Below are 26,097 nucleotides of genomic sequence, written 5' to 3'. Positions count from 1 at the left end.
TTTGTTGTTAAGACAGTGTCTTGCTATGTAGCTCAGGCTGGCTTTGAATTTGCAATCCTCCTACGTAGATCTACCATGGCTGGTCCTTGGCCAATTATTTTATTTTTTATTTTTTAATTAATATACATTTGTTGTGTGCATGGGTACTCATGTGGCATGGCATACATGTGGAGGTCAGAGAACAGTTTCAAGTATCTGTGCTTCTTTGAGACAGGGTTTCTTACCACTGAAAACAAACTAGCTCTACCTCCTACTGTCAAAGGCAAGTTGAAATCACAGATACAGGCACTACTTTGCATGTGGCTTTATGTAGGGACTGGGAAGGATCAAACTCCTAAGCCCTTTAGTCAATAATTTTATAAGAGCAATATCCACATGCTATGGCTGGAGTCTTCAAAACCAAAAAAGCACAACAGGGTCTGGAGAGATGGCTTAGTGGTTAAGGTACCAGCCTGTGAAGCCCAAGGACCCTGGTTCAATTCCCCAGTACATGAGCCAGATGCACGTGGTGCCACACACACCTGGAGTTCATTTGTAGTGGCCTCTGATTCTTTCTTTCTCTAATAAATAAATAAAAAATAAAGTATTTTTTAAAGGTACAACATCTTTAAGTCCACGCTATGATAACATTGTGAATATAACTGGCTACCACTAATTCAATCTTTTAATTTTTTTGTTTTATTTTGTTTTTCCAGGTGGGGTCTCACTCTAGCCCAGGCTGACCTGGAATTCACTATGTAGTCTCAGGGTGGCCTCGAGCTCACGGCAATCCTCCTACCTCTGCCTCCCAAGTGCTGGGATTAAAGGCATGCACCACCATGCCTGGCTTTCATTTTGATTTGATTTAGATTTAACTGTTTAAGAAGGAAAAAAAAAAATATAGAATACACATGTGTTGAAATACTATAGTTTTATTAGCAGATACATTCCAAATTGACCTGTTAGTTGAAAAAAATACATTAATTTAATCTATTTTAACTTGATATATGAATGTATCGTTATTACCAACATTATGTACATATAAAACAAAGTACAAAAGAATAAATAAATAAATAAGGGCTGAAGGATTGGCTTAGTGGTAAGGCCTTCAAAGCCAAAGGATCCATGCTCAATTTCCCAGAACCCACATAAGCCAGATGGAGTTTGTTTACAGAGGCTGGAGGCCCTGGCATACCCATTCTCTCCCTCCCTCCTTCTGTCCTTTTCTCTTTCTCTATCACTCTCCCTATCTCTCAAATAAATTTAAAAAAAAAATTTAAGACTCTTTTTTTAATTTTTTTGTTTCATTTTTATTTATTTATTTGAGAGTGACAGAGAGAGAAAGAGGCAGATAGAGAAACAGGGCTTCCAGCTACTGCAAATGAACTCCATACGCATGCGCCCCCTTGTGCATCTGGCTAAAGTGGATCCTGGAGAATCGAGCCTCGAATCGGAGTCCTTCAGCTTCACAGGTAAGTGCTTAACCACGAAACCATCTCTCCAGCCCATAAACAAAAAACTTTAAAGTATATAATTGCAGTAGATTGAGTAGAAATGAAAGCAACCTTTACAACACTATTAGGTATATGCTTCCTCTATAATAACAAGAGTCTCTTAAACACTATGCTTAGTCTTTCCCTTTTTCTGGTAATATTTACATGACCCTATTTAGAAAGACAGGATGGTCTGTCCAAGTTTCACAGTTATAAAGAGCAGAGCTGTAATCCAAACTCTTGCCATTACTGAAGAGTAATGTTCTGGAACACAGTAGCATAAGAATGTAGTCATATTTCAAGAATATTCTAGAAAACCACTACTTCAGTGACAGAGTAAATTATTAAGCTTTAAAGTATTTTTCTGTAATATTAAATGCAACAGCAAAATCTTTTAAAAACGTGCAATGAATTCTACTTGGAGTACTTAATGTAGATAATGTGGTATAATGCAATCTATAAAGTGAAGATAACAGTGATGACTACCTAACAAGCACTCTGAAAAATGACAGCACTGTCTTCAAGATGTAAACATTTGTATATCCTTCCATCTGAAAAACCTACTCCTAAGTACATGTCGTAAAGAAACACTGATGCATACACATCAAAAAGTATGTATAAAATGGTTCTTAACATCAATACTTGTAATAGCAAAAAACCTAGGAACAACCCAAATGAACAAGACCAAGGCAAAGTTAAACAGCAGACAATTGTTATAAGAGATTGAGCTGTAAAAATCATAGTATATATTAAAATCAGCAAACCTCAAAAGACATCATACTGAGTACGACTTATATAGAGTTCATAAATATATGTATTTAACATATATAGAGAGAAGGAGAGAGAGGGAGAGGGAGAGGGAGGGAGGGAGGGGCAGACATGTATATATGAACTCAATAAACTTTATTGGGACAAACTTCACATAAAATTAATCAATCCAAAACTATACAACTGAATGGTACTTAATACATTTGCATTATTATACAAATATCACCACAATCATTTTTAATATGCTTTCTTACCTAAAAGAAAATCCATATATATCTTTTAGCTATCACTCCCCTAAGACCACCTTGTGGTTTCCCAACGCTAATCACCCACTAATTTACTTCCTGTTTATAAGGAATCGTCTACTCTGAATACTTCATATGAATAGACCTACATTAGTAGCCTTCTGTTTATGGTTCTCTTCACTTAGTGTACATAAAGTTTTGAAGGTCAATCCACATTATAGCGTGCAGCATTACTTTATTTTTTTTTTTAATTTGAGACAGAGAGAGAGAAACAGGATGGGAGCTCCAGAGCCTTTAGCCACTGCAAATGAATCCCAGACACATGTGCCAACTTGTGCATCTGGCTTACATGGTGGGACCTGAAGAACTGAGCCTGGCTCCTTAGGCTTTGCAGGCAAGCATCTTAACGTAACCACTAAGCCATCTCTCCAGCCCAGTACTTCAGTATTTTAAGCAGTTTTTTATAAGCTCATGAACAAAAAAAAAAAAAAAAAAAAAAAAAAAATTAAAAGTGATTAAGTCAAGGGAATGGGATAGGGGAAAAAAACACATTAACTATTGTAAACTGTTTATGTAATTATTCAAACAAAAAGCCAATAGTAATAATAATAATTCATTTTCGAGTACTGACAGAATACCTTGTTTGTTTTGTTTTGTTTTCAAGGCAGGATGGTCTCACTGTAGCCCAGGCTCGCCTGGAGCTCACTTTGTAATTCCAGGCTGGCCTCAAATCTCTGATCTCATGTGCCACCATGCATAAGTCCTTTCAGTATTATTAGTTGAAAAAAATAATCTATAGAGACAGTCCTAAATTATTCCTATTTTACAAATGAGGAAACTCAAAAAGATACGCAAATTTACCCAAGGTTGTACACATAAAAGCACAACAGCTAGAATTCACTCAATGCTAGTACCTTAAATATATACGTCACAGCATATCATACATAAAAGGTGTCTACCACACTACCTTGATCTCCCCAAACTATACATTCCTTAACCTGTACCAATATTATGATTTATTTCAAGTCTTTCCCAACAAATTTAAGCAGTATCAATATCTATCTCCTTTATTTCTAATTTATTTCTAATTCCTAAGCACAGTGCCTACCATACAATACAATCAGCACAACAGTAATAAATCAGTTATTAAAAAGATATTATCACTGAATAAATCTTTCATGATAGGTAAACAAATAATGCAAGTAAAAGAGAGTCTAGGATAATATAAACCTGATAAATTATTTTCTCATTACACAGGCTCATAAAAGCGACATGCTCCCTTTCTTTCATTATAAACATTAAAAATTCAGGGTTGGAGATATGGCGTAGTGGTTAAGGTACGTTCCTGTGAAGCCTAAGGACCCAAATTTGATTCCCCAGTACCCACATAAGCCAGATGCACAAGGTGGCACATGTGTTGAGTTTGTTCACAGTGTCTAGAGGCCCTGGTGTGCCCATTCTCTCTATGTGCTTCTTCTGCCCTCAATAAGTAAATAAATAATTTTTTAAAAAACATTAAAAATTCAAAGTTAATATCTATTAATTTTTACTGCTATAACCCATGACACTGTAAAGTAACAAATATCATGTTTGGAGCAAATATGTTATAGGTACAAAGGAATAAAAATTAAGAATTTTCTAAATTACTCTATTATTTCTTAATCTGGGGTTCTATTAACCTTCTATGATATGGTATGATAGATTTTGTATACATTCATTGTTTCCTATACCAAAGACATAAAGCTTTTATTAGATTTACAAAAAAAAAGCCAGCTGTACCCCCCAAACTAGATTAAGAAGTGAAAGCAATTGTATCATTTATAGAAAATAGACACATATAGCTGGGCATGATGGTGCACACCTTTAATCCCAGCACTTGGGAGGCAAAGGTAGGAGGATTGCTATGAGTTCGAGGCCACCCTGACAATTCAGAGTGAATTCCAGGTCAGCCTGGGCTAGAGTGAGACCCTACTTGAAAAAAACAAAAAAAGAAAAGAAAGAAAGAAAATAGACACATATCTTTGACACTTACCAGAAATATCCATGAATGCACGATCCCATAATTCATCCACTGTATAACATTCTGCAGAAGTAATGTTGACTGAAAGAACAATATCATCTTCAACATATTTTAGTATGAGATTATTTATAACAATGTTTACATTGTTTACAACTCTTCTAATCAGACTCTGCACATATCCTATAAAGTAGGAAGAAAATGGATTCAATTAGCCACCAATCTATCAACAAATATATCTTAAAAAGCTATTGAACTTAATGTATATGAAAAGTGGGTACTAGTATATTTTTTAATGAGGGAATGAAAGTTTAGCTAAGTTAGACTTGTCAGAGTGGCACAGTTAGTAAGTAACAGATACAATCCAACAAGCACTTACTAGAACGTAATACAGTATGCTTGTACAAAAGAGAACTCAGAAGCCATCTTTTAGTAACACAGAGCAAGATCTCTTACAATGACTATCCTATTCAGTAAGTATTTTGTCTGATTTCTGCCTATCTTCTATACAGTTCATTTTTTTAAAAGATTTATTTTTATTATTTTATTTACTAGCGAGACAGACAAAGAGAATGGGCATGCCAGGACCTCTAGCCATGCAAATGAACTCCAGATGCATGGGCCACCTTGTGCATCTGGAACATAGAACATGGAACATAGAGAATCAAACCTGAATCCTTAGGCTCCACAAGCAAGCGCCTTATCAGCTAAACCATCTCTCCAGCCCCCACAGTTCACTTTAAGATGAAAAAGGTACATGTAATGGCACACATGTGACTGTATGTGTACTCAAGTATATGTGCAAGTGCATGTGAACACGTTTGCATACTCATGTGAAGATCACAGGCTTTACTGAGAAGTATGACTGGACTCTACAAGTATATGATCACTGTATAATTAGATGACAAACCAAAGGAGAATATATATATATATGTATATTTCAGACAGTAGAGAACTGAAGAGAGGCATAGTCTTCACTTTACACTGAGATAATCTACCAAGAACAAAACTATGGCACAGCCTGTACAAAGCCCTGAGTTTGACCTTTACTACAGCAAAAGAAAAGAAAATATAAAGAAGATTTTTTTTAAAGCTTGAATAAGTAAACAAACTCTATAAGAAACTACCACCATCTATTATATGCTATGCTGAGCCTACAATTTAAGACTGCTGTTAGCAGTAACTGATGATATTAGCCTGTATTGACATAAATAAAATATATATAAGCCTAGAATAAGTTAAACTCCTTAACCTTCTTAACCTTAGTGATAAATATTACATCAAATTATAGAATAAGAATATACATAAATGAAAGTCTCTTAAAATATTACTTTTATTATATGCCATTACACTGAGGTTTTTCATGTGCATACACATGTACATGTGCACATGTGTGTATGGAGAACAGAAGATAACCTTGTCCTTAGGAATGCCATCCATCTCTTCTGAGACAGGGTCTCTCACTGGCCTGTGGCTCATCAATTATGCTAGATTAGCTGGATAGTGAACTACAGGGATCCTGCTATCTCTGTCTCCCCATTATTGGAATTATAAGCACATGCCACCACATCTAGCATTTACTATAGGTACTGTACTGGGGACTGAATTTAGGTCTTCATGCTTGTGAGGTAAGCACATTACCTACTAAGCTATCTTCCTAGCCCCTAAATTGCTAAAACAATTCACTAATTGGTCAGTATCTACAATCTGAAATAAACTGTTCTAGATACTAAGAATAGAAACTGGGGCTAGAAAAATGGCTTAACGGTTAAGTCATTTGCCTGTGAAGCCAAAGGACCCAAGTTCAATTCCTCAGAACGCACGTAAGCCAGATGCACAAAGGGCAGATGCATCTGGAGTTCGTTTGCAGATGCTAGAGGCCCTGGTGTATCCATTAACTCTCTGTCTATATCTCTTCCCCACTCCTCCCCCTCCCCCCTCCTCCCCCCTCCTCCCCCTCCTCCTCTTCCTTCTTCCTTCTTCTTCTCCTTCTCCTCCTTCCTCTCTCTCTCTCCCCCCCCCTTACAAATAAATAAATAAACTTTAAAAAAAAGAAATTTTAAGCAGGATTCAAACACTGACTTGTACTGTTTTCCAATTAGAAAGCTAATCTCTTTTTTGTTTGTTTATTTGTTTGGGGATTTTTTTGTTTTGCTTTTCAAGGCAGGATTTCACTCTAGCCCAGGCTGACCTGGAATTCACTATGTACTCTCAGGGTGGCCTGGTACTCCCAGGGATACTTCTACCTCTGCCTCCAAGTGCTAGGATTAAGGGCGTGTGCTACCACACCTGGCTATAGAAAGCCAATCTCTTAAAAGAGTAACATCAGGTTTCTCCTGTGGGGGTCCTGAGGATTCCAGAAGTAGCTATCCTGCTAAGGGTGGTACTATCAAGGAAACTCATGATTGCATTACTGACTGTTCTGCTTCTTGGCCTGGCAGCTCATTCTGAAATTGCATTCCTTTCATCATGCAGTCTACTTAGTATATGCTTTTCAAAAGGTATGCTTATGGGCTGGAGAGCTGGCTCAGTGGTTAAGGCGCTTGCCTACAAAGCCTAATGACCTGGGTTCAAATTCCCCAGTACCCACATAAAGCCACATGCACAAAGTGGCACATGCATAAGGAGTTCGTTTGTAGCAGCTGGAGGCCCCGGCATACCCATTCATATTCTCTCTTTCTGTCTTTCCCTCTTGAAAATTAATAAAATACGTATTTTAGGTACATTTAAGGGGCTTGAGAGATGACTTAGTGGTTAAGGCGCTTGCCTGTGAAGCCCAAGAACCCAGGTTCAAATCCACAGCATCCACGTAAGCTAGATGCACAAGGTGGCACATGTGTCTGGAGTTTGTTGGCAGCTGATGGAGGCCCTGGCATGCCCATTCTCTTTCTCTCTGTCTCTTTCTCTATCTGTCCTTCTCAAATAAATAAATAATTTTTTAAAAAAGAGTAAAATCAAATGCCTATCACTACCACCAAAACTGTTCTCAAAAATAATTTCTAGCCCCATATAAATGCTCGAACTTCAAATCTGTAACAACGGACCCCCAAAAATGTAACTCTACCATGAGGGAGGAAGGGAGGGAAGCAGAAAGTCTTGGGAAATTTCTGGAATCATCACAATAAGCAGAATTAGAAACATTTAGAAATATTTTCTAGCACCTTCTTCAGCTTACAACAACTAATCTACTAAAAGCCAGATAGATTACCCAATTTATTAGGCATACTTAAGTGTGTAAAGTATTAGCACTAGCTAACTTCAAGTAAAAGCAGTCATATTTGAGGGAGGCAGGGCTTTAAGAAGAGTTTACTTAATTCTAGCCTCTGGCAATAGTTATTGCCAGGAAGCTCAAAAGCTAACTATGCGAAAACAAACAGAATCTACAACCATAGGCACAAACACAAAAAATATATATACCAATCTCCACTCACCAAAAAGTGACTATTAAAAAAAATTAATTATATTTTTAAAAAGCAGCTGGGCTGGGGGTATGACTTAGTGGTTAAGGGATTTGCCTGCAAACTCCAAGGACCTTGGTTCAATTCCCAGGACCCACATAAGCCAGATGCAACAAGGTGACACATGCATCTGATCTGGAGTTCGTCTGCAGTGGCTAAAGGCCCTGGCGTACCCATTCTTTCTCTCTCTCTCAAATAAATAATTTTTAAAAATGACAACACTTATGCAGAGGTAAGAGGATCACTGCAAGTTCAAGACCAGCATGGAAGTACAGAGTGTGTTCCAGGTAAGCCTGGGCTATAGTGAGACCCTACCTTGAAAAATATCAATCAAAAACCAAGCCAAAAATAAATAAATAAATAAATAAATTCAGCAACATACTTTATCCAGCTGCAATGTAATAACATTTTTTCCTTATTAAAAATTTGAAACCAGGTATGGTGGTACACGCCTTTAATCCCAGCACTCGGGAAGCAGAGGTTGGAGGATTGCTGTGAGTTCAAGTCTACCATGAGACTGCATAGTAAATTCCAGGTTAGCCTGGGCTAGAGCGAGACCCTGCCTTGAAAAAACAAAAACAAACAAACAAAAACACATGGGGGCTGGAGAGATGGCTTAGAGGTTAAGCGCTTGCCTGTGAAGCCTAAGGACCCCAGTTAGAGGCTCAATTCCCCAGTACCCACATAAGCCAGATGCAAAAGGTAGTACATCCATCTGGAGTTCATTTGCAGTGACTGGAGGCCTTGGTGTGCCCATTCTCTCTCTGCCTCTTTCTCCTCTGTCACTCTCAAATAAATGTATTTTTAAAAATACTGCCACCGATCCCGGCGGGCTGCGCACTGCAGCGTTTGAATGGCTCTGAGTGGGGCCCGGCCGGGGAGCCAAGGGACGCTCTAGGCTGCGGGGCGCGGCTGGTCAGCACCATGGTTGGGCTGAGGCGCCAGTACCATGAGGTGCCGGTATTTAAGAGATTATGGCATCTAAAACCAACAATGTTAAAAAACGGAACTCCTGTAATAACATTGAGGATCATTCCATTGATCTTCCTAGAAAGAGGATCTCTAATAAGAACATGAAGGAGGTTAAGAAATCTCCAAAACAGTTGGCTGCTTACATAAGTAGAACAGTTGGACAAGTCGTGAAAGCCCAGATAAAGTACGCAAGGTGATCTGTCGCAGAAAAAAAGGTCATCACCCATTTCTAAATCCCTGTTATGGAAACAAACGGTCCCCTAAATGTGGGGACTGTGACATGGCAAATAAAGAAAATGAACTGGCTTGTGCAGGCCACCTGCCTGAAAAATTACGCCATGATAGTCGAACATTTTTGGTCAACTCTAGTGATTGCGGTTCTTCACAAACAGAAAGCCCATCATCAAAATACAGTGGCTTTTTTTCTGAGGTTTCTCAGGACCATGAAACAATGGCCCAAGTTTTATTCAGCAGGAATTTGAGATTAAATGTAGCTTTAACTTTCTGGAGAAAGAGAAGTATAACTGAACTTGTTGCCTATTTGGTGAGGATAGAAGATCTTGGAGTTGTGGTAGATTGCCTTGCTGTTCTAACTAATAGTTTACAGGAAGAAAAGCAATATATCTCACTTGGCTGCTGTGTAGACTTGTTGCCTTTAGTAAAGTCATTACTTAAAAGCAAATTTGAAGAATATGTTATACTTGGTTTAAACTGGCTTCAAGCAGTAATAAAAAGGTGGTGGTCAGAACTATCATCCAAAACGAAAATTATAAATGATGGAAATATTAAGATTTTGAAGCAACAATTAAGTGGATTATGGGAACAGGAAAACCATCTTACTTTGGTTCCAGGATATACTGGTAATATAGCTAAGGATGTAGATGCTTATTTATTACAGTTGCATTGAGAAATTTCATCTACTACAGAGCTTTTGGTTAGTGAAAATATCACCAGATTAAATGATTTCCAAAAGTAAGTCTCTTCTAAGAACTGTGGACTATGGAAAAAATCAAATCATTTTTTTTTCTTTTAAAAGCCACATGATGAAACTACTAATGAAACCCTAACAATCTACTTCACATTGAAGTGGAAAGATAGCCAAAAGGAGCAGCTTCGGCGTCCCTGAGCTGACCACACACCAGGAGGCTGTTTGCTGTTGCTGCATCAGTTTCTATGGCTGTCTGCAGCATGGCGTGAGAACTGATGGGTCTTCATGAGGTCCTGCATGAGACTACAATTTATACTATGCGAGAAAATAAGACAGGACTTACTACTAGGAACTACAAAAAACAATCACTAATTTTACTGTGTTTTATAACATAAAAAAGCCACTTCAATGTCTGCAGCTACTTCTGTTGAAAAGACTGAAAGTTTAAAGCCTCAAAGTAAATAATAAGTATAAAATTGTTTTAGCCCACACTGATACTGCGTATACAAAATGCCTTAATTATTAATAAGCCAATGTATTATTATACCAGTATCTCTAAAAAAAATTAGAAGACCCAATAAAACCATGGAATTAAATCAAGGGTTTAGCATTCATAAAGGATGTTGTATTGAAATATATCCCACACCAGTTTTTAAACTTGAGAATATTTTTAGTGGCTCTTTTTTTTTGCCAGAATCTTCATATTATATTTGTATGTTTATTTTATCCATATATAAAGGTAAAAGGTTATTATGTATTTCTATGAATGTTTAACTGGAAATGTCCATGGATTTGGCTAATTTATATTCACTTTTTATTATATATAGATTTCTAATATTTTTCATTTATGTAACATTCAAACTTCTTTCATTTGAGTAAATTTATTAATTAGTTCTATTTTTTGCTTTTTTAATTGATTTTATATAAATTCCAATGCTTTTTCACTATGTGGGTTTTTAAAGGTTACCTACAAAGTTTTAGAGTTGTTTGCAGTATGCAGATGTATTTGAAGTTCTGACACATTAAATTACTACCTCCTCCAATGGTTAATATAAAATTCTAGCAAACTGTATGTATTTTTTGTTTTGTTTTTAATTCCACTTGTAGTGTCAGTGAAACCAGTTTGAGAATGCTTTAACAGTTCTGGATTGTACCTGTCTTGAACATGATTGGGATTTAATACCACTGTTGGTTCATCCATCCTCTTTCTTGAGTAACCTTAATAGATATCTGAGCAGAGATAATCAAATTACTCTTCATACCAGAGTGAACATTAACACTTACCTAGTTAGTGACTACTGAGAAAAATCCTCAGCATCTTTCCTGTTTTAAAACACTGTAAAATGTTTACAATGTTCTCCTTTACTGAGCTCTATTTTTGTACAGCTGCGTACTCCTCATGGTGAACATCATTGGTTGTAACTGCTTATAAATCTTGAGAATAATTCCAGATTACTACACTTTTGTGATTTGAGAAGTGAGTATTTAAGAAGTCATCAAGATGTGATGATTTGAGCCCTAAACCTGTGATATCTCTGTGAATCTTAAGGTGATGAAATACAACCTTTTTTTTCTCCTTTAAAAAAAAAAAATACTGCCACCAAGCATGGTGGCACAGGCCTTTCCAGCACTTGGGAGGCAGGCATAGGAGGATGGTCATGAATTTGAGGCCACCCTGAGACTACATAATGAATTCCAGGTCAGCCTGGGCTAGAGTGAAACACTACCTTGAAAAAGACAAACAAACAAAAACTTGCCATGGAATTATTAGTTTGCAAGTCACTGACATCTCAGGTAAACAAAAGCATCAGAAAGTAAGAAGTAATATATCATTTCCAGTCACAAGCTTCTGTAATTTCATTAGTGACTTTAAGAGCATCAGAAATTCAGAGTAATCCAATGTCTTTTCTTGATTATCAACAGAAAGTGAGAACATAAAGAATTATTCTCTGCTGAGAGAAGCTGTATGCAGTTTAGACTAACTTACTGTAAAGAAAAAAGGTTAAAAATCTGACTAAAAGCCATGTGTAAGGTTCTGGACCGGACATGTTCTGAAGTCATGAAACAAATGCACAGGTACATATGGCCTAAAAGGTTTATGACAATAAAGAAGACTGAACTTATATAAAATGATGTGAAGTGAAATTTTGACATTATGAAACCAACGAAAAGTTACCTGGTGGTAAATCTGGATCTGTAGGGGCAGCCTGCTGAATTTTTCGGGGTTTTATTGATGATTTCATGTTCTCAGTAGTGCTACGATTGGTTGAATTAGAACCACAACTCTCATGATCATCCTGTATCATTTTAAAGGAAAAAGAAACACCAATCACATTCAAGACTTAGAAAAAAAATTAAAGATATGAATTTATGATTACTACATTATCAGAGAGACTTCTAATATTTTAGCTCTAAACAGTGGAGATACACAATTTTCAAAATTTATATTCTCAAAAATCATTTTAAAAATAACTTTTTTAGGGAAGAGAAAGGGAGGGAGGAGGATACTTAATAGACTGATATTGTATATATGTAAGTACAATGATTGTAATGGGGAGGTAATATGATGGAGAATGGAATTTCAAAGGGGAAAGTGTGGGGGTGGGGTGGGAGGGAATTACCATGGGATTATTTTTTATAATCATGGAAAAGGTTAATAAAAATTTTTAAATTAAAAAAAAAAAAGTGAGGCCCCGGGGGAGCTGGCTTAGTGGTTAAGGTGTTTCCCTGCAAAGCCAAAGGACCTCAGTTCGATTCCCCAGGACCCACGTAAGCCAGATGCACAAGGGGGCGCATGCATCTGGAGTTCATTTGCAGTCACTGGAGGCCCTGGCATGCCCATTCTCTCTCTTTCCCTCTTTCTGCCTCTTTCTCTCAAATAAATAAATAAAAGTAAAGTGAAAAATAAAAATAAAAATAAAAACAGAAAAAATAAATAAATAACTTTTTTTAAAGCCGGGCGTGGTGGCACATGCCTTTAATCCCAGCACTTGGGAGGCAGAGGTAGGAGGATTGCCCTGAGTTTGAGGCCACCCTGAGACTACATCATGAATTCCAGGTCAGCCTGAGCTACAGTGAGACTCTGCCTTGAAAAACCTAAAATAATAATAATAATAGGTTTCTTTAGCTGATATCAAAACAAACTATTTCAATGACCAAAGAATTCTTATTATGGCTTCAGAAAATAAGACTATTTAATGGAAGCTTTCAAGTAATTTCTATATCCAAATGCAAAATAACTAGAAAGGGAATTAACTTCTCCAATTTCTTGTTTACAGGTTAAAGACCTCATTATTTGAATTCTAAGCTATCATCTTAGTTACCTTAATGATTCTGAACCTTCCCTACAATCCTTAGCATCCAATTTAACATTTAATAAATTGTTTCTCATATGTGATAAAAGGGTTAAATGATTTTGATAAGGATAACATAGAAACATAAATTACATATCTTCAATTTAGCCTCATAGTTGTGTATTTTTTTTTTTCCTTTGGAGGTAGTATCCCACTCTAGCCCAGGCTGACCTGGAATTCACTATGTAATCTCAGGTTGGCTTTGAACTCACAGCAATCCTCCTACCTCAGCCTCAGTGCTGGGATTAAACATGTGCACCACAATGTCCAGGTTAGACTCTTATTTATTTACTTATTTATTTGGGAGAAAGAATGGGTGTGCCAGGGTCTTCGGCCACTGCAAACTAACTCAAGATGCATGCACCACCTCATGCATCTGGCTTACATGGGTCCTAGGGAATCAAAACCTGGGTACTTGCAGGCAAGTGCCTTAAATGTTAAGCCATCCCTCCGGCCTGAAACTTTTTTTTTCCCCAGGCAAACTCAACAGACCCGCATTTAAAAAAAAAAAAAAAAAGCAACAGAGTCAGAGAGAATTGGCCTGCCAGGGACTCCAGCCACTGTAATTGAAGTACAGATGCAAACGCCACCTAGTGGCATGTGCGACCTTGCCCACTTGTATCACCTTGCCTCTGGCTTACATGAGACCTGGAGAGCTAAAGGCTTCATAGGCAAGAGCCTTAAATGCTAAGCCATCTCTCCAGCCCAAGATGCCTATCTATTTTATTTTATTTTTTATTTGACAGAGAGGAAGAGACAGAGAGAATGGACATGCCAGGGCCTGCAGCCACTGCAAACTCTAGACACATGCACCACCTTGTGTATCTGGCTAAAGTGGGTCCTGGGGAATCGAACATGGGTCCTTTGGCTTTGCAGGCAAATGCCTTAACCACTAAGCCATCCCTCCAGCCCCCAAGATTCTTATTTTTAAACAAAATATTTTTTCATGTTCTGAATCAACATTTATATACTTTATATACTTTTATTCCTTATTTAGTAGATTTATTTACTAAAATAAATTAGTCATAATGTCTACCTCAAGAATTTCAGAATCTATCAGAAGCATAAGTTCTCAGCAGTACTTTATTTTATTTTATTTTATTATTTAACAGAGAAAGGGGAGAAAGAGAGAATATGGGCATGTCGGAGCCTCCAGCCACTGCAAAGTAACCTGGATGCATGCATGCCCTTGTGCAACTGACTAATGTGGGTCCCTCCAGCCCCCCCCCCTTTCTTTTAAAGTAACAAGAACACACAGAGATATTTTATTTGGAATAAAATAAGATAGGTCAGGCCCTTAATATTTAATATAAAGAATTAGGAATACAGGTCACAGGTAAAGCATTTGCCTTACTTATTCAAAGCCCTGGGTTCAATCCACAGCACTAGGGAGTAAAATGTAGGAATAGTTATGTTAAGATTGGAGTCTAATCTTAACATTCATTAGCAAAAGCAAAATACTACATATATACATAGCACATTACAAAGGATGATTATTAAACAAATAAGGGCAAAATGTACAATCTTGAGAGGGAAGAAGCCAAAGCTATGCATTACTTTGATCAAAATGGCGTAACAGAGCTATAGAGATATACTCAGTCCTCTTTCAAGTTTAACTGTTTCAGGGCTTGGTAATTAGGAAGAGGCTATCAGCAACCTATATAAAAGAAGATTTAAGGGCTCCAGTAGAATAAGAGGAATGAGAACAGTATTATGAGTACCTCAGAGTAAATGATAAGTTAAAATAAAATTAAGAAGCACAAATTGGTTTTTCAAGAAAAGAGGCATTAAACAAACAGAAGAGTAGAATAATATAAGGTAAAATCAACTGGCAACTTATTATTCCCTTTTTAAGAATAACAGAATATGTTAACTTGAAATTGTTTGGAATAAGAGCACAAAGACCAAATGGAAAATTAATGATACCCTCAATTCAATTCACTACCACTAAAAATATTTTATATTTACAATAATGATCAGAAATTTAGACTTTCTGCTTTATTTCACTAAAGAAAATTTAAGGTAAATAAAAAGAATAATCATTAAATTTGTTAATCTTGATAGATACAAATCAGAATTCCTTTCTAAAACAACAATTCTTATTCAATAACATGACAAGAAAAATATACATTAACAAAAGGAAAATCTTTTACCAACAGCATAGGTTCATATGCTAGTGACATATTGGTGGAAAGTTACTTAAAACTTTAGAAAACATTTGACATCATAACCAACAAAAAAATTCTTTGCATGAACTATGTTGTTTTTGAGCTTAATTTCTAACAACATTGTAGTGTTTCATACATAACTTCACTACTCGAACTTAAAAATGTTTTCTTCTGTTATTTGGGGTATGTTTTAGGTTTGTAAATACTTAGTGCTACTATAAACAAAACCTAGCTATGATTACTTTTAGTTCAATTGATATCTTTTAAAATATCCAATCATATACTTCTGTACACTGTTAAGATTAAAAGCACACTATTAATTTTTGAAACATGTGTTTGCCTCAGAAGCCAAAAAGCAAAACATGTTCATTAAGGAGATATGAAAGAACTCCAAGTGAATTGCCAAAGCTAGCATAATTATGAAAATATTTAACACTGAAACCATCTGAAATCACATACTACATATAGATTACAGTGATGTCATAATAAACATTCCAGCCAAAGGCACTAAAAACTACCACAGTTCAATAAATCTGGTATACATGAGATGACAAACATTTTAAAGTAAAAAAAATAACAGGTTATTTTTATTATTAAAATGTTATTAATAGCAAAAGGGGATTAAGTACACTAAATATGATTCTAAATATACTTTTGAAAGCATACAGTTAATAAAGCTTCCCTACAAACTACATTATTATTACTGGAAAGAAAAACAAAAGTAACAATTTATAATAAACATGAAATTTTATCATACTTCCAAATAAGCACTAATCATAGTACTCAAAGGAATATATACTATGAAACAAACATTACCAAATGTTTAAACACTTGTCTATCAATTGTGGTTAAAAAGCTGTGATGATGTACATATAATAATTAGGAAATAATTCTTCTAGTAGTTTAAATTTTTTTCACTTCAATTAGTTTTAATTATATCAATTAAAAGTGGGTTTCCATTCAAATCCAAACCTGATTAAATAAAATATAAAGTAAAACAAGAATAAATGTAAAATGAATTTACCATTAAAACTGGAATCATTTACATCATTATTTGTAAATTCTTCATGTGCTTTTAGCCAATAAGCATCACTCTAGACTATTATACATTTTTACTTCATTGAAAGCCTCCAACTACACATAAAAGAAACTCTGTTCTCAAAAATACTAGCTCAAATATTGAGATAATTTTAACTCCAAACATTACACTTATATCTTTCTTCTGTAGGTTGCAATTTTTCCAAAATGTCTGCAAAGAGTATTTCATTGCAAAAGAATGTTTTCTCTTGAGGCTCACATAGCTATTTCTGAAAATACTGCCCTTTGCTCTTCATTAAAGAAGCAAGAGTGTCATTTTCCTTGAAAAGTTTCTAATAGAGGAAAAATAGGGCAAACATTGTATGCAAATAGACCGATTACTGTCACTCTGACAGATCATGGCTTCAGCCAGCATTCTGGGGTTTGGCCAGTGAAAAATTGAAGACTATCAACTATTAGATTCACAATGCTATGAACGTTATTGAGAACAAAACCTCAAACAAGTGAATGAATTATTGAAAAACAGAGCAGACCTGAGTTCAATTCCCTAGAACCCATGTAAAGATTCAAAAAGTGGTGCATGAGGGCTGGAGAGATGGCATAGTGATTAAAGTGTGTGCCTGCAAAGCCAAAGTATGAAGGTTTGATACCCCAGGACCCACGTTAGCCAGGTGCACAAGGTGGCGCATGCATCTGAGTTCATTTGCAATGTCTGGAGACCTTTGCGTGCCCAGTCTTATTCTCTCTCTCTCTCTTTCTCTTTCTCTGTCAAATAAATAAATAATTTTTTTTTTTTAAAGTGGTGCATGAGACTTTGGTTAAGATGACTGAACAGTAGCCACACCAAGACAGCCTGGGAGTGGGAGAGGAGGTAGCAAAACAGTACAATATACTTTTCTACCAAAAAATAAAGGTGTATAAGGAATTATTAAAACCAGAAGAGAAATAGGAGAGACCTAGAGCTTCTAGCAACCATACAACTAACCAGAAATGGCTCCAGTCATGGCCCTAGCAATGTGCTGGGAAGAGCTAGCTTCATGCTGGAAGCCCTGCCTGAGCTGGCAGGAGCAAACTCCAGAGGAGAGATTCTCCACACACAACAGCCTCACAAAGTCAAAAACCTGGAAAATAACAGAGACCAGATGACCAATTCCAGAACAACTTCAGGAACTCTCTTGGAGCATTCCCTCCCACAATAGCCAACACCAGGACACACTGGAGAATTTTGGAATTCAAAGTCACCACTCAGCAGCCACACAGCATTCAGCACAGCCAATGGGAACAGCAAATCCATCAACCCAATCAGCCTAGCCAAGTCCACAGCACAACAAAGAGGGAAGCAGGTAGGCACTCAGCATAGGTGAGAGCAGGTGCCAACCCAAAAGATAAAAGGGCCTACTAACACTAGGTCAATACCTGTGCCAAATCCTTGTTCTCTCTCACGTGTGGATCCTACCTACAAATGTTTATATTTGTATGTGTGTTGGAGTAAAAGCAGTGCCAGTAAGCTAGAAAGGGGCTATAAGGAAGGGAGGAGAAAAGAGGACTTAAAGGGAGGGTACTGTACATATGTAAGTAGATGAACAGATTACTGGGGGTGCAACGGCCTAACTGAGGTCAGGGGAAGGGACTGAGTAAAGTAAGAGTGGGAGGGGAGGTAAAAAGTTAAGATGTCAGGCCACATGTTGTGGTACACACCTTTAATCCCAGCACTCGGGAGGCAGAGGTAGGAGGATCGCCATGAGTTCAAGCCCACCCTGAGACTACATAGTGAATTCCAGGTCAACCTGGGCTACAGTGAAAACTTACCTTGAAAGAAAAAGAAGAAAGGAAAGGAAGAAAAAAGAAAAGAAAAAGAAAGTTAAGATGTTATGAATAAGCCATATGGAAACTGACTTCTTTGGATAATGGCACACCCAGAAGCCAAGATTGTTACTAGAAAAAGTTCAGTGACAGAGGTGGAATACATTCCAGTGAGTTGTTTAGCAGAAAGGTCCCTGATGCCCCAAAACATTACAGGCCATTGCCAAGGCTCATGGTTTCCCACCAGAACTACATAAGACCCTATTGCTACAGACTCCACATGCTTTTGCTACAGGTCACTGAGAAATCAAGCTGGAGCTGAGCTGAAAAATTCCTGCCTGTGGATCAACTGACAGAAAGCTGGAAAAAGCATGAAGCCCAATGGGAGAGAGGACATCAACAGAGGTAAAGAGCAATGGACCTTGACAGCCTTAAACATGGCCATCCATGGGCTGTAGAGATAGACTTCAAAGGCAAGTGCTTAACTGCTAAGCTAAGGACACCAGTTTGAGGTTCAATTCCCCAGGACCCATGTAAGCCAGATGCACAATGTGGTGCATGCATCTGGAGTTCATTTGCAGTGACTGGAGGCCCTGGCGTGCCCATTCTCTCTATCTATCTGCCTCTCTCTATTTGTTGCTCTCAAATAAAAATAAAAATAAACAAAAAAAATTTTAATTGGCCGTCCAGTCCAAATATCCCAACTTGTATAATAGTGGCATGCCTATTATAGGGAAAACCAACCTCTCTCTAATTGGACTGGAGACTCATTCCATGGGAAGGAATACATGCTTGGTACTGAAAACCCAGTCAAAAGCCTATGGTGGGGGAGGTCTTGAGTCCTAGGGGTGTAATGCCTGATGTTATCTAATTAAATGCATATATTATGCCCACCAAACTATGCCATAACCACTTTTCTTAATGTTTATAACCACATATTAATGCTACTCTCACTTTTGGTTAGAGAAGCTTCTCTTTTCAGATGGCAGTGACTACTGGGATTACTCAAAAATCACCATAGTGCTGAGAAGAAGTAACAGTGGATTGTTCAGCACTGAGACAATTCTATCACACTTTCTAAGACTCAGGGTCCATTGTGGAAGAGGTGGCAGAAAGAATATAAGAACCAAAGGAAGGGTATGACTCTTTACAATGCAATCTTCCAGACACAAAATGCCCTGGATATCCATGACCTCACAGTGTCTGGCACTACACAAGACCTTCATAATAGGAGGAAAAGATGGTAACATCAAAATCAAGAAGAAACTAATTGTGTGGAGGGGGATATTGATGGACGGTGGATTTGTGGAGGGAAAAGTGGGAAAGGGAAGAGAATTAATTATCATGGTTTATTGTCTACTATGTTTATTATGAAAGCTATCAATAAAGAACATTTTAAAAAGCACAAAAAGGGGCTGGAGAGATGGTTTTAGCAGTTAAGCACGTGCCTGTGAAGCCTAAGGACCCTGGTTCGAGGCTCAATTCCCCAGGACCCACGTTAGCCAAATGCACAAGGAGGGAGCGTACATGTCTGGAGTTCGTTTGCAGTGGCTAGAGGCCCTGGCGCGCCCATTCTCTCTCTCTCTTTCCCTGTCTCTTTCTCTCTCTGTCGCTGTCAAATAAATAAATAAACAAAAAAAATTTAAAAAACACAAAAAAGAGAGAACAAGAAAAAAACAGAGCAAAGAATTAAGATACAAAAGCTAAAGAAAGAGAAGCTGAGTAATGAAACTTAGAAGGGATATGTATTAGGATTTTCAGCCTTATGGCACCAGCCTACACAAGCACAAAAAAAAAAAAAAAAGATACAAAAAGCATAAAAAAGCTCATGTAGCAGCTCTGGTCACCAAAGAGTCCTGAAACACTGGAAGAAACTTAGAAATTTCAGATTACAATAAAGAATCCCAGGAGTATCATCAGCCTTCTGAGTCAGAAAGCAAACAAAATGGTCAATTTTGAGAACCAGGAAAAACACATTACTATATCTTAAGACAAAAAAAAATGGAAAATGCTGGCTCACTTCTACAAACTGAAAGCTATTAGTAAACGTAAGTTATTTCTTTCATTTGAATGCAAACCACAAAAGTTCATGTATTGGAATCCTAAACTTCAAATTCATGTATTCATCTTATTTGAACATGAGGCCTTTGAGAGTTAGTAATGGATATGTGTGGTCATAAGGGTAACAGTCATTAAGTGAACAAGTGGCTTTAAAACAAGAGGAAGATAGACCTAAACTGAAATGCTTGCTGTGTCCTGCCATGTGATATTTGCTACAATGTTATGACTCAGATGGCCCTCACCAGATTCTGAACAGATGCCAACATCATACTATTAGAATTCTCAGCCTCTAAAGAATGAGCCAAATAAACTTCTTTAAAAATTCTCGAGTGCCCAACTACAGTAGTCCTGAAATTATAGATACTGACTTTTGGATATGCTTACCTAAGAATGGGCCCATTGTTTCATAGGGCCTGAAAGAAAGAACCATTGGATCCATTTAACCATGAGAAAAGCCAGTGCTTCTGCTGCTGCCACTGCTTTTTGTGCTCCTGCAGCTATGGCTTCTGCTGACAGGGACACACTGGAGTTTTAACTGCACAGTAATCGGCATTGCATGAGCAAAGGACAGGCCACATGTGAGTGAGACACAAAGAACTTTGACTCTAAAAATTTCTTTGAACATTTGCTCAAAGGAAAGGACTTATGGGCAGGAACAGTGAACTTTTTAAAACAGAACACACACTCACAGTTCGCTGATTCTATCACTCTAAGCCTACCTGTTGCTTTCAACACTTCTAAGGGCAATTTGTTACTTTTAACATCTATTGCTTTCAATGGTAATTAATATCTCTCATGCATACGTACACTGTTCTGGGTCAAATGTACAGCCAGGTCACTGAGGAAGTTTGGCAAAGAGCATGGCTTAAGTTTGTGTCAGCATCTTTTAACTAAATTCCTTGTCAATATTGGTCATCTGTGCTATTCAGGGCAAATGCAATCTAAGGTATGGAAAATCTGGTTGCATTGTTCTAAGCAGGCTGATTTTCATGGTTCTAAGATTAACTTCAAGATAAGTTAAAAGAAAGAGAACTAAACAGAAAAGCATCCCCCAGAAATATTGTCAGCAAAGTTACTTGTAAGGTCCATAAACACTAATCTGACATTTCACTCCCATAGTTCATTCCCACAATCCACTCTCAGGTATTGTTACAGTTACCTCCTCATTGCTACCACAAAGTACCTCAAACCAGCTTGTGGGGAAAAAGGGTATTTTTGGCTTACAGACTCTAGGGGAAGCTCCATAAGGGCAAAGGAAAGCGAAATGAGCAGAAGGTGGACATCACTTCCTGGTCCACATCCGATGGATAACAAAAGCAAGAGAGTATGCCAAACACTGGGAAGGGGAAGCTGGCTGTAACACCCATAAGCCCACCCCCAACAATGCATGGCCTCCAGGAGGCTCCCATTCCCAAATCTACCATCTGAGGACCTAGTATTCAGAACAACATAAGTTTTTGGGGATCACCTGAATCAAACCACCAAAGATATTTTGTTATAGTAACAGAAAGTTATACTTATTAAAGGAATAATAAAACACTAAACATATTTCAGTAAAGGAAAAATATGTAGCGCAAATACTTTTATACATCAACTTCTACTAATCAAGGATGTTCCATCAAAGATGAGGTGAGGAATTATAATAGGCTAAGAAAGAATGGTTCCCTCCTCTACATTCTTATATACTTAATCATCTCAGAAAACATTGATAATTTGACTACCAAAATAATGGGCACTATTTCATATGTCACACTTCAGGAATTAAAGTGTACTAATTGTAAATACTTCCATGAAGTGGGGCATGTGTTCACTATGGCTTTATAAGAAGAGAAAGAGGCCTTAATTGTGTCTTGCCATGTGATAATCTCAGAGCTTCATTGCCAGCATGTATAAAACAAAACATACAAACACAGAAAGTGATTCAACCCCTCCCCACTACCCTTATTGCCATTCTAATACCCCCAAAGAAATCTGCCCTTTATGCCATAATTCATCAGACACTACTACATTGCCATTCTAAATATGGAACGTGGTCTTACCTTAATATCTGCATTAACATTTAACACTGAAAATGATGGTAAGGAGCTTTGCTAATTTCAGGTTAGAAAAATATGTATTTGATCATAAATAATATTCTAGATGACTCTGCTCACCCTGTAGCTATTCTCACTCAAGTCATGATTGGGAGTACCTCTCCAGTACCTTAGCACAAAATATGTGACTGGCAGAATGTGAAGCTTGTAATTAACTCACAAACGAAACTGTGAACAGTGCATATGTGTTGCAGTCAGGTTCACATTACTAGCATAAATCACCTGACCAAGAGCAGCTTGTGGGGAAGAAAAGGGGGGGGTTATTTTGGTTTACAGATTGGAGGGGAAACTACATGATGGCAGGGGAAAACGATGGCATGAGCAGAGAGTGGACTTCACCTTCTGGCCAACAACAGATGGACAACAGAACAGGAGAGTGTGCCAAACACTGACAAGGGAAAACTGATTATAATATCTGTAAGCCTGCTCCAAAAAACACACTGCCTCCAGAAGGCATTAATTCTCAAATCTCCATCAGCTGGGAACCTAGCATTCAGAACACCCAAGTTTACAGGGGACACTTGAATCAAACCACCACAGTATGTAAGGCTCTTTAAGTTGTGGAACTGGAAACAATGCACATGGCAAGACCGTCTATGATTGGTAGAACTGCCATTCCTCTTTCTAGTTGTTTATACAGAAAACTTCTCATTCTTGTTTGATTAGTTGAAGTTTCTTTCACAAGCACTACTCCACCCCTGCCTATACCTCCTATTTCCCACCCTTCACTCCTTACCCTGGTATTTTAATATTAAAGCCAATAAAGATTTTGCCCAAAGGGTTTTGTATTACATTAGGTCATCATCACTGGTAGAGAAGACTTGCTAACAGAAAGAAGAGAAATGCCCCAGGGCTTTGAGCCCCAGCAATAGTAGCAGCAATGTACTAGCAAGAAGGCAGGTGAAGAATAACACAGTACCAAGGCAAAGAAGCTGCAAGAAACTGAGACACCAAAAAAATGTAGAAGGCAAATAGCTGTGATTATAAGCCCTTCACAGAAGAATCAAAGTTAACAAGAGCTAAGAACCTACTGTCAAGAACCAAAGCTCAGGAGTTTAACATTAGCCAAAGTCCTAATATCCAAGCTCAGGATTTAACACTAGCTGCTGGGTGCTTGTACCCAAAAATTAGTGGAATGAGCCTCTTATTCAAGCACCTAGAGTTATTTAGTCTCTGACTTTGAATACTTGGAACTATAAGCCACTAGATTTCAAGAATAAGAGCTATAAACCCCTTGATTTGCAAGCACACCACCTGTACATGAAGATTATGAAACATTAATGTCCTTTCTATTCAAAACAGATTTACAGTACAGAGGTAATAAAATGAAGGGAGGGGAGGGCATCGAAGGGGTGGGAAACACAAATCTAGACCCAAGCAGTGGCAATGGTATCATAGAATTCCACTTCCTAAAAGGCAGACCAAATGGCTGAACCTTCACCAGGCCCTTAGAGGTAACACCTGAACCACAAGACATTGGAGAGGGTAGGATCAAGGCTAACCTTAATCTTCTACATCTTCATTCCCTCCCTCTCCCTCTCCCTCTCTCTCCTTCTCCCTAATTCTTGTATGTTAGTTATCTTTTTCCTCATTTTCTTAGTGGGCACTGACCTGTAACTCCCAGTACCAGCATGGGGCTATCATCCACAATGAGCTTTTGATCAGAGAGACCTACAAGGTTTCCTAAAAGACAGACAGATTTCTGTTAAGAGTACTTGATGACCCACCAAAGGTGAGTGGTAAGACCCTACTGCTGAAGACACCATATGCAGTTGACATGTAAAATGGAACAGCATGGCTGGAAGCCAGGAGAGAGTCAGTCCCCAGACAGTCAGCGTGTCTAGTGCCAGAAGGTGCTACATGGGTGACTGGAGGAAAATGACCAAGATCTGTCCAAGTAACTCATGGTCTAACCTACTTAGCAGCAAATAATCTGTTGTGATGCCCACACAAGTGCAACAGTGGCACACAGCCATGGTGGGGAACCAACTGCTATTGATTTGGCTAACTGATCTCCTCAATGGTACAGGACCCATAGCTGGAGCTGGGAAATAAGTCAGAATCATACCGAAACATAAGCCCACTCTCCAATATCAAGCTACCTTCAATCATGGGCTACAAAAGGGCCTACAACTATTAAATTCTCTATAAATAAAAGTAAGGGTTATCTCATTTGTCCTGGTGCTAACTTACTCTCCACTGGAGAATCTGCTTCTCTTTTTCAGATAGATGTAGATCCTAAGGAGAAAGCCACCCCATCATACCTCAAAAGGGCCCCGGCTGAAACTAAGAAAAATTGGCAAAACAAGCAAGAGTGCTGTTTTCCTGATGAACTGGATACCAGCACAAAGGGGAAGAAGACCAACACAGAGAAAAATCAACTCCTACCAAATCAGAGAGCCAGAGCCTCAGAGGCCCCCAACACCTCATCACTGAGGCAGACCAAAAATGAACCCAACATGGCTCAGGGAAATTTTGTGGAAGAGGGGGCGGAAAGAATGTCAGAGCCACATGTTGGATCATGATATGCAGAGACATTTATCTTACCCATAACTGTGGGCTAACTCCACAATGCACAACCCATATACCTCAACAAAGAGGGGCCAATCGGGAGGGGGTAGTTCACAGATGAGCCTAATAATGGTACCAAACTGACTGTATTTGCTGAATACAGAACTAATTAATAGAAAAAATTAAAAAATAAAATAAAAAAATGAAAACTTTAAAAATTAAGTCAATAAAATTAAACTTCTAGAAGAGACCTAAAGATTCTACCAAAATAATGGATATGTAATGTAATAGTGGAAAGCAACTTGGTAATTTTTTTTAATTTTTAAATTTTTATTAACATTTTCCATGATTATAAAAAAAAAAAAATCCCATGGTAATTCCTGCAACTTGGTAATTTGAATGAATGACTCCCAATAGATTCAGTTTTATTAGTTTGTTGGATTTCCACCTGCCTGGTTACAAGAGATATCACTGAGGGAAGATCATAGGATACAACCCTATTTGGGGTATTGGGGTAGATCTGGAATTCCAGACCAAAGGTGAACAGAGTGTTTTTGCTTGTGGTGCTGGTGGTGGTCTTTATTTCTGCAAGGATCTGTATAAAGGCAGCCAGCTTGTTCTGCCATTATGGAAACTCCCCTGGATCTGTAAGCTTCAATAAATTATGTTCCTTCCACAAACTGTGCCTAGTTTGGAAGTTCATCCCAGCAACATGAAGCTGACTACTACAGTAAAGAAACTTGAATAAATATCTCTACACATGAACACACAAAGCATTAAAGGAAGAAACCACCCACCAACTCATATAATGAGCTACTTTAAAACAATGCAAGTTACTGGCTGCAGAGAAGCTCAGATGTTAAGTGCAAATAAGAAAGAGGGCCCAATGGGGCCTGAGACCATCCAAGTTTGACTCTTCAAAACTCATATAAACAGCTGGGAATGACCACAAGAAATTGTAACCCATTTTGTGGGGAGAAGAGATGGGAGAATAACTAAGGCTCATAAACAACAAGCTCTGGAATCAGAAAAAATTCCATCACAAGAAAAAACATACAAGAGAATGATAGGCAGGACCACAGGGTACTGAACCATCATATACATGTACATGTATGACATGTATGACATCCCATACCATGCATACTACACACATGCACACACACAGCAGTAATTTAAATGAATAAACTAAGAGAACAGAAGTCAGCCCAGA

The 26,097-nt window shown here is 37.7% G+C and overlaps 1 protein-coding gene and 1 pseudogene across 6 annotated transcripts in view; one reads left to right on the top strand and one right to left on the bottom strand.

The window, feature by feature from the left end:
- Vps13b (vacuolar protein sorting 13 homolog B) overlaps positions 1 to 26,097 on the bottom strand; it is a 659,022-nt gene that overhangs the window by 601,165 nt on the left and 31,760 nt on the right. For all 6 annotated transcript variants that reach the window (XM_045143281.1, XM_045143283.1, XM_045143282.1 and 3 more), the window contains 2 exons: positions 12,037 to 12,157; positions 4,518 to 4,685 (listed from right to left, as the gene is read on the bottom strand). In XM_045143281.1, coding sequence (XP_044999216.1) covers positions 4,518 to 4,685; positions 12,037 to 12,157 — 289 coding nt within the window. The remainder of the gene's footprint in view (positions 1 to 4,517; positions 4,686 to 12,036; positions 12,158 to 26,097) is intronic.
- LOC123458627 lies at positions 8,923 to 10,084 on the top strand (annotated as a pseudogene).

Source organism: Jaculus jaculus, chromosome 2 (genome assembly GCF_020740685.1).
Source record: "Jaculus jaculus isolate mJacJac1 chromosome 2, mJacJac1.mat.Y.cur, whole genome shotgun sequence".
Classification (NCBI taxonomy): Eukaryota; Metazoa; Chordata; class Mammalia; order Rodentia; family Dipodidae; genus Jaculus; species Jaculus jaculus.
The sequence above is the reverse complement of the archived record's forward strand: the minus strand, read 5'-3'. Positions and strand labels throughout refer to the sequence as shown.